Source organism: Eucyclogobius newberryi, unplaced genomic scaffold (assembly GCF_026437365.1).
Source record: "Eucyclogobius newberryi isolate DKJ021-1_F unplaced genomic scaffold, fEucNew1.0.hap1 SCAF_20, whole genome shotgun sequence".
Taxonomy (NCBI): domain Eukaryota; kingdom Metazoa; phylum Chordata; class Actinopteri; order Gobiiformes; family Gobiidae; genus Eucyclogobius; species Eucyclogobius newberryi.
The window spans coordinates 24,614,974-24,625,116 of record NW_027315835.1 but is presented as its reverse complement, the minus strand read 5'-3'; the positions used below and the strand labels follow the sequence as shown (position 1 = coordinate 24,625,116).

General features: G+C 39.7%; 1 protein-coding gene across 1 annotated transcript; it reads right to left on the bottom strand.

Moving 5' to 3' along the window:
• Positions 1-3,537: 3,537 nt before the first annotated feature.
• On the bottom strand, positions 3,538-9,452 carry pts (6-pyruvoyltetrahydropterin synthase). Its single transcript, XM_072456060.1, has 6 exons — positions 9,331-9,452; positions 6,366-6,445; positions 6,244-6,266; positions 5,540-5,596; positions 5,072-5,142; positions 3,538-3,690 (listed from the first exon to the last, which is right to left on the bottom strand). Exons 1-6 carry the CDS (start codon positions 9,393-9,395, stop codon positions 3,567-3,569), a joined length of 420 nt encoding a protein of 139 aa, XP_072312161.1. The 5' UTR covers positions 9,396-9,452; the 3' UTR covers positions 3,538-3,566.
• Positions 9,453-10,143: the final 691 nt, after the last annotated feature.

The window sequence follows — 10,143 nt, the reverse complement described above, 5'->3', positions numbered from 1 at the left end:
CTTATTTCTTGTGGCTCACCAGTCTCTGAGGCAGTGGGTATTGCGGGTTACAGTTGAGTTTATAATGTTGTGGGTTTTCTGTTATTTTCCTGTGCTAAAATAGACCAACACGGCAGGACAGTGTTTGAGCAGCCGTCTCTTTATTTCACGTGCTCTCAACTCAACTCGACTTCCTGTGCGTCAACAAAAAGGGTTCTACTGAAACAATATACAGAATAAATGTTCCCAAAATAAAATAAGTGCAACACACTATAATCAAATAATAAATTCCCCAAGTAAATCAAACAGAAATTAATATTAACTAAAATCATATGTTACACTAGTACCAATTTTAGACGTAGTGTAAAATCAAGGTTATAAAACATTGAGCAGCACAACGTTGTAAGGTCTGATGATGGAGGCGCCGTAATACTAAGGCATAAAATTAGATCACAGTAGTTATATATAAGAAAACAACAATCTTGATATATATTTCACCTTATTGAAGGAGGCAACTTGGAGTTGTGGCTGGTCCATCCGAAAAGGGAAGGTAACGTTCTAGGATAAAAAAAATATTCAACTCTAGGTTTTGCATGCAGGGGAGACTTAAATGAGACATAGGGGTAGGAATAGGAGTTTAGGCGGGTTTAGGATTAGATTTAATCAGGATTTTAGCCAGATTTTACCAAGCTCCAGTAGGTGGCGCCTGTATTAGATGTCGCCGGAGATCTGCAAAATGATGGTCTGGTGAGGTGTTTGGAGGCCATCGCTATTTTCCTCTCCGACCTGATATCTGACATTACCGCCGGTCAGGACTCCCTTGTTTTGGAGCCTTTTCCTACCCCACCAAGATTTTCTAGTGGTCTGTGGCCTCCAACAATTCCTAAGTTTCTGGATTATTTTGTTCAGGACCAGAGTGGATACCACTGCTAAGACGTATCCGAGGCCTATGGCCGCGGCGAGTAGAGTGTTGGGGCCTTACCAGGAGTAGGCTTAGGGCAGCTGGCAATCTATTTGAGGAGCTGATCGACAGGCGCAATAGCTATGATTTGAGCGCCCTCATAGGATATCTGTGCGATTGTTTCTGCTTGAAGTTTCAAAGCTTTCTTTGCAAAGAACTCGGAACTTCTTTTGGAGTGACAGGGCCACTCCTGAAGACCTTCTACGACTCTGTGGTGGCATCAGCTCCTGTACGGTGTGGCCTGCTGGAGCAGCAGCATCACAGAGAGGGAGAGGAAGAAGCTGGACAAAGTCATCAAGAAGTCCAGCTCCGTCCTGGGCTGCGCTCTGGACTCGGTGCAGGAGGTGGGGGACAGGAGGGTCCTGGCTAGATTCACATCTATGCTGGACCATGAGTGTCACCCCCTGCAGGACACTATGTCCACTCTGGAGAGCAGCTTCAGTGAGAGACTGATCCACCCTCGCTGTGTGAAGGAAAGGTTTCGCAGGTCTTTCCTTCCTGCTGCTGTCAGACTTTATAACAAACACTGCTAGCCCTGAACATGTGCAATACTGATGTAACCATGTGCAATACCTGTAAATAAGAGTGTTCTATTTTGTTTTTATTCTGTTTACTTACCTGCTAATAGTATTACCTAGTCTTGTGCTAGCTATTTTTACTTTATTTTATTTTATTATCATTATTTTATTATTATTATCTTATTTTTATCTTTTTATTTTTCATTTATCTTTTTATTTCCCCCCTCCATTCCCTATTAAGATAGGTGAGGAGTTTTTGTTAATAAGAGTTTTTTGTTTTGTTCATAAGAGTTGTTTTTTGAAACTTCCTATAATCTGTCCTTTCCTCCTGTTTCTACTGTGTTGTAACAACGAAATTTCCCCTTGTGTGGATATTAAAGGATTATCTTATCTTATCTTAAGACTTTGCATTTTTTTTTATCTGAGTTCCCAGACTCGATCAGCAGATTGATAATGACTCTTGGAGAGTCAAACGAGGGATTACGCTGACCATATTATCAACATAAAACAAATATATTTTCACACAACGAGATATTGACTTAATTAAGGAATTGTTTGGTAACATAAATTGTCTCCACTTTAAAATAACACACGGCAAATGCTATATAAATGAGTTATTCATATTATACTACTATTGTAGTGAATTAATAGTATATAGTATAATTATATTTAAACATTTATAAATGATTTGTACAAATGCCTAAAAGTAGATAATTAGTAACAATATTAGTTACTGATTATTAACAGTTAACACATTTTTAATGATTTGTAACTGATTTATAAACATGCCTTATAGCAATTTATAAATGTTTGGTTCATTAGTAAATTAATATTAAATATTTGTTAATCGTTTCTTTCTACTTTATGAATGATTAATAAACATTACTTTCAAATACGCATTGTACTAATAGATTTATACCTGTTTTTTCACAACAATTTGATTTTAAGAATAATTTAATTAAAAAATGATGTTTTACGATTTACTAACGTTTAAATGCTTCATAATCTTGCATTATTAGTTACCAATATTTGTCCTTGAACATTTTAAATGATTTCTTTTTCAAATTGGCTGCAATTTTCATAAAAACACATCAAAACATTGGTGCATTTGTTGCTAAGAAAAAAAAGAAGAAAGAGTTGGTGTCCTTTATTTTAATTTGTCTTATCATAACTTGTTTAATTTACACACATTTTGGCACATCATGGTTGCTAGGTAACAGTTATGGAATTACCACTATGTCAAGTAAACTACCAGTGTTTAAAGGTCCCATAACATGCAAAATCAACTTTTCAGAGCTTTTAACCTTCTTACATTGCTATTTGTGCTTCATATATGTACCCAGAGTGTTTTTTTGATTGATTACCGCAGTTTTTAGCTATATTACAGACTATCTCCTTTCCTCGGATCTCCAAACTGACGGGCAGTGGATGCAAGACCACGTCATAACCACAGGCACGCGTCATCATCCCCCCTCCCCCCTCTCCACCCCCTCCCCCTCCCGCCTCCAACCAGGAAATAAGAGAGCGAAGGACATAAGACTTTTATTTATTTATACATATACATACATACATACATATATATATAAATATATATATATATATATATATATTTGTTCTGTGCACGCTGTCGAATTAATACCAGTTTTATTTAGTCTCAAAGCAGTGTTGATCTGAAGTTCTATCGTTTCTCACTCACTCGCGTGGAGCGGCGCAGCGCGGAGCTGACAGCTGTGGGACACACATGTCACGGGTGGGCGGGGGAGCCAGATCGTTCTTCGCAAGGGTGGGGGCGAATATCAAACCAAGCCATTTGCATTTCCGGGTTGGTGAGGGGGTCCAAGGTCTGGGTGATATTTCTTAACTATTATGTTAAGGGTGTTGCACAACCCTTATTATTATCAAATATACACTTAGGATAGACTACGAAACGTGAAAAAAAGCATGTTATGGCACCTTTAAGTGAACAAGTCTTACCTATCAAATGCATTTGTAACTTTCAATATTGTACTTTATTGCACTGTAGTATTATCTTGTGTCGTGTGTGGTGTCAATAAAAGAATAATCCTTTCCAATAAAATCTTGATTTGCGATCTGATTATGTCCCATCTTTATTCCCCTCTGTAGACAATGATGTTCTTTTCTGTTTCATGGATCTTGACTTCGTACAAGAGGCCTTCAGGCAGCTGCGTCACCATGTGGTCCCAGATATACACTGCCAGGTTCTCAGTCGTACTGCAAACAACAAACACATCTCATCAGGTTTTTACTTTTTGGATATAGAAGTTGCGGTGGCAAAAGAGTGCACAGCTACAACAGTGTCTGTTTGGCTAATATATATATTATATATATAATATATATATTTATATTATATATATATTATATATGGGCTGGGCAACGATTAAAATTTGTAATCGCGATTAATCGCATTATTTCCCTAATTAATCACGATTAATCGCATTTTTACGTGCAAAATTCAAAATTAATTCAAAAGAAGTATAAAGTGCATCAGCATTTTTATTCAGTAGCAGTTAAATAAAATATTAAGTATTCACTTGCCACAATCATTAAAGATGAACAGACTTCAGAGGTAACGTCAGAAACATTGTAATCTCATGAAACATTAGACACTAAAAACACATTTTAGGAGCAGCAGAACCAGTCCAGTACCAAATGTCCCTAAACCAGAAACACTTCAGTACAGTTTGTACATTCATAGAACTTGACACTAAAGCGCCATAACATTAGTTGTGCAAACAAACACTTAACCAGTTCAATATAAATAAATACATTGTGTACATTTTAACTTAAACAATGTCATCAAACACAAAACTAAAGCTTATTTCCACTGCCAGGGCATTGAAAAGAACCAGAAAAGTTTGTAGATGTTTTTTTACTCCTCTGCACTAAGCCAGTTGCTAAGGCACCAGATTATTCACGTTTTCATCTGATAAAGATGCGCGCCCGGCCCTTCTCGCGGATCTCCCCAGCTACGGCGCCCGTCGGGACCTGCTCACGCGGGCCCCCATCGGGACTTGCTCACACGGGCCCCCATCGGGACTTGCTCACACGGGCCCCCGGTGAGCCTCGTTGGCTCGGCTGGCGCCTAGCAGCTGACTTTGTAAAGTTAATAAACCAAAGCCATGGTCCAACATTAAACTCCATTTACACCACGAGAAAAGCAGCACAGCACAACTCCTCCACTGAGCATGTGCAGGACGACTCGGACGCACGTCTGCTGCTGAGTGTATTCTACATGAGTCCGGCGCGTCGAGAACGTGCGTCCGGTGCGTTTGTCTTTAGAACTGGTGTGGACCAGGGGAATCCGACCTGCGTTAACGCACGTTAAAATAATTGATTGCGTTAAATAAGTGATGAGTTAACGCGATAATAATGCGTTAACTTGCCCAGCACTAATTATTTATATATATATATATATATATATATATATATATATATATATATATATATATATATATATATATATATATATATATATATATATATATATATATATATATATATATATTTATATTTATATTTATATTAATATATATAGCATATATAAGTAGTGGAAAGTAGCTTTTTGGTTTTCAATATTTTTGACACTACATACCTGACAACATTGGCAAAATATGGAACATCCTTGTCAAGGTTTTTATGGTCCAGTGGAGTCATGATCACATCCTGCACCGGGAAAAAGTAATTTAAGGTAAATCAGTTATAATATATGACAGCCAGAAGTATACACTGAGGCATGAAATACATGGTTTTATTTCAGTAAAGAAATATTGATTCTCAAAAATTGTTCAGAGGAATACTTGAAGCTGCTGCTAAAAATGTGTGCAAATGTGTGGTGTAAAACTATGATGAATAATTAAGGTAATACCCCACCAAACAAATAATAATTACATAAACATCAAAACTGGGTCTTCCGCTTACTCATGTCCATTCTTTTTGAATAAACATTGTTAAGAAATACATTGTGTAATATATATATATATATATATATATATACATACACACACACACACACACACACACACACACATTCATACACACAAACACTTTTTATGATCTTTACCTCGATGCATCTCTTCAAGTCTGTCAGGTTCATGATCATGCCAGTCACAGTGTCAATCTGAAACACAATTTTAAAAAAAATACTATACTATACACTATAATATATATACACACACTATTTCCTGACCATAAGTCGCACCAGCCAAATGCGCGCGCGCACGCACGCACGCACGCACGCACGCACACACACACACAGTGATCGGAGCACTTGGGGCAGTGACCCCCAAACTGGAAGAATGGCTTGCGCAGATCCCAGGAAAAACATCGGAAATCTCGGTCCAGAAAAGTGCAGTGCTAGGAACAGCAAAGATACTGCAGAACCCTCCAGCTCCCAGGCCCGAGCTTAAAGGCCGCGGTGGGTGAGGTGAGAACTGAGTTGGTATATAAATTAAGAAAGTGTGACACCATTAACAAATTCAAGATATCATCCATTAGGTTTTGTTAAATTTGGTTTTGTGCCCCTACATTTTTGTTTACGATCCTAACTTAAGAACTTTGGGCGCGTATTTGCTGCTAAGTAAAACTGTTTGTTTTGAGCTCTGTGTACATACATACAAACATACACGCACACATGCATGCACCCCATACTGTTGTACAAAATAGAGTCCTTCTTCCTCCACTGTATTTAATAGTATAATAAAAATCATTATCCAAATCCATCAAATTTGGTAATGTGTCGCGTTGTGTTGAACATGTGAAGCTCACCCTTCCACGCAGGGTCACCTCCACTGTGGATGCAAGGTACAACAATTATTATTATTATATTCATAACTCAACATAACATTGAAGATTCATCAATAAAAATAAAATCATATAAAATAAAAGACCTTTGTAGTTGTGTCCATGTCCGTTGGGGTTGTTGCACTTTCCATAATTCATCTCATTCTCCTTGTCACTCAAATCAGGGCTGTAGATACAAAATTATTATTATTATTATTAGGCCCGGGTGTCACAAGCTGACGAGAGGCCTATTAGTTCCATAAAATCGTGCAAAGCACGGTTGTGAAAGTGCGCAAGCAGTGCGCACGGAATCGAGCGCAAAGCGCTCGCCCAATTCCAAACACTCACTTACACACTCCTCCACTCACGCACGTCCCGTGCATACTAATTAGTAGTAGGAAAATTTAACATTACCGTTTAAACGGGCAAAGCCTGTGCGAAAGTGCGCACAAAGCGCTTGTTTGCGCTAAGTAGTTCACGAATACGTTCCCCAACTCATGCAAATTCCTTGCATACAACCATCCATCCATCCATCCATCCATGTAATGCAAAAATGTAACATTATTATTGTATAGAGGGCCAATAACACTCAAAATTAAAGAAAGTACCCGTCAGTGACCAGGGACCCACACCATGACGAAAGAAAATGTTTAGATTATGATATTTGAAAAATGGGAAAACATTGTTTTTGCATCGGAAGATCATTCTTTCTTTCTGTCTTCTTCTCGGGACCAACAACCACATTTTTCACCCAGTGAACATTGACTAAAAGTGACAAACATTTGCACACATCTAGAAATCGTGCCTTTCTACATTCTGGCTGATTCATTGAATGAGTTGTTAAACCCTTCGCCCTAAACCTACTTGAAGTGAAACAAATTACAGAGCCTCCTCTTGCGTTGGTGGCCGGGGTGGCAGCGGTGTGGCAGCGGGTCGATCAAGGGTCGATCATTGCCGTTTGTGGCTATATGTACTATTTTCTATTAATTCTTATGCTCAAGCCGAAGAACGAGAATCGTACCAGTGAAGAACTTATTAAAATTTTATCCGGCGGCCGGAAAAAACGCAAAAATTTAGTAGTAAACAAGGACGAATGAAGACCCTGTGAAATAATATTGAGAGACGGTTCAGTAGCGCCATCTCAAATACCGATTAACATGGGGCCAATGGGAGCCGAAGCTAAAAAAGTTGCAGTAAAAATATGAAGCTCACTCCAAAAAATAGTTGATGTGAGAACATGTAAAAGGTGGTATGGACGATTTTTTTCAGCAATTTTTTTTTATCATATTTCCTCGTGGCGTGGATAAATCATTAGTCCTGCCACGTACCAATCATAAAACGCACCTACCGCTCACCTGCAGCCGCGTCAGGCTCGTCCCCACGTTTCCGCGTGCCTAAGCGCATGGATCTATCATAATATAGTTCCCTCAGTGTACGGGGCAAAATGAAGACGGAGAAAGACAGTTCGAGCTGACGCAGAAGTGGACAGAAATCTACGGGAGACGAGCAATGCGATGCGCTCCGTTGCGCTAATAAACAAACGCACGTGTGTGTTGTATCAGTCCACACGGGGGAGTGCACATGCGCACTTCCGCCTGCGTTCTCAAATCGCCGAAAAATCGTCCATACCGCCTTTAAAGGTTGAATGGACGATTTTTTTGGCATAAATTTGAGTCTTATTTCCTCGTGGCGTGGACTGCCGATAAGTCCTGACACGTATCAATCATAAAACGCACCTATCGCTCACCTGCAGCCACGTGTGTGTTGTATCAGTCCGCACGGGAGAGTGCGCATGCGCACTTCCGCCTGCGTTCTCAAATCGCCGAAAAATTGTCCATTGCGCCTTTAAAAAATGATATTATGACCCCCATACTAAATCATACAGGAAGTCGGCCACGTTGGATCAAACACGGCGCTGACAAAAGTGCACCTCGTCGTACTTTTGGCATCTCCTCCTTCAGTTTTCATTGAAAACACTAAAATTTGGCCAGAAGACACAAAACCCATGAGCAAAGCATTATTTGGAGCGATGCGCTGGGTGTGGTCATCGTGAATTTAAGACAAAATAGACATTTTTGGAAAATTTAAAAAAACAAGGTTTTTTAAACATTTTTTATTTATTTATTGGCGCATTTGTGAATATATCCAAGCTTAACGCAATGATGTGCAAATGTAGTGGCTATTTGATCAAATGGCTCTCTAGCGCCCTCTCCAATTTGATAATTTTGTTTTCCAAAACACATTTTTAACGGTTTACTATAAGACCAGTCACAATGTGACAAAATCATGTGACTCTAGCTTGAGTTTTTATAGCGGGAAATTTTTTTTTTAAGAAATGTCTCTCCGGGTTCTCAGGCTCCTCCCACCGTCCAAAGACATGCATGTGTTTGGCAAAATTGGTGACTCTAAATTGGCCCTAGTGAATGAATGTGAGAGTGTATGGCTGTCTGTAATGTCTATGTCTCTGTGTTGGCCCTGCGATGAGTTGGCCACTGACCAGGGTGTACCCCGCCTAGGCTCCAGTCACCCGTGACACTGAAAGGGAACAAGCGGTAGAAAATGGATGGATAGAAATATTAATTCATTAATAATTATTCATTTTTTTCTATCACAAACCACCCATGTCCTATCAAACTCCCCCCCCCCCCCCCCCCCCCAAAAGGGTGTTCTGTGTTCTACACATTTTAAAATAGATTTGATCCTTTTAGAATAAAAAGTTGTATATAAACAAAACAAGTGTTGTAAATAGCATAACAACATTTAGAAAATATCTGCCTAATATTGGTTATCGGGAAAGCTTTTCCCATAACATTGATATCAGTATAAGCAAAAAATTTCCATATCGGTCCACTACTACAAAAATGTATTATTATTAGTATTATTGTTGTTGCTATTATTATTATTACTAACAAGATAATTATTTTATTATCCTTGTTCAGCCCTTTAGTCCTGGTGTTGCAGTCTTGGTTCAGCCATTAGAAGTGATCTTAGACCTGAATTTGTCCTGTTTTTCATCAGTTTAGTCCCAGAAGTCCCTCTCCTGTGTACGGAGCGCGGCGCAGGGATACCAACCTGTGGAGCCGGTGACAGGCGCTGAAGCTCTGGACACGAGTGATGTACCCAACGCGCTCCGCCATGGCAGCTTTCGTACCGGAGAGAGGCTGACTGTGCGAGGGAAATTAAGATACGCGAGAAACTAGAGACCGTTACGAGCCCGGAACAGAAGGTCCTAAATCTCCAGTGAAAGCAACGCCCACTGCAGAGACGCTTCCGCGGATTGGCTGAGAGCAGGAGGAGGAAGAGGAGGGACGCATCGTGACTTGGACATGGAGAAGCTGCAGACCGGAGGCAGCAACAATTACCCGCAGTTTCACGCTGCAGTTTCAGGACACAGAGCTATGCGACACAGCCTACGAGTGTCTGCTGACCATGGATCTACTATGTTATCTGGATAGGGCATGGCTAGCCTCAACATGTCACAAACGGCCCCAGTGGCCAGTCCTGCAGTCCAAAAAAAAAATGTGCGACCAAGAAAGCTTTTTTTCCATAAAGCGTAATATAACCGACCATACCATACAGCGCGTGTAGGTGCCGTGAACAAGCCTCAGGCGTAAAACAAAGTATCCATAGGTTTAATAACTGGACAGATTGTCAAACTAATGACCACCAGAGAAGGCTGTGGATCTGCTTTTTATTATTTACATCTGTACCTACTCTGTGTTGCAACATTGAAATTTCCCCATCGTGGGATAAAATAAAGGTTTATCTTATCTTATATGAGGGACATGGGTCTGAGAGCCATGGATCTACTACTCAAAAGCGTTGTCTTGTAATGTTTATACCTGAAAAACTGAAAGTTTGAAATGCTACGGAAAGAAAGCAAGG

Coding starts and splice junctions, on each gene's coding strand:
- pts (XM_072456060.1), bottom strand. CDS start 9,395: ATGGCGGAGCGCGTTGGGTACATCACTCGTGTCCAGAGCTTCAGCGCC. Junction 6,446..9,330: donor GCCTGTCACCGGCTCCACAG/GTTGGTATCCCT, acceptor TTGTATCTACAG/CCCTGATTTGAGTGACAAGG. Junction 5,597..6,243: donor AGGTGACCCTGCGTGGAAGG/GTGAGCTTCACA, acceptor ATTGTGTTTCAG/ATTGACACTGTGACTGGCAT.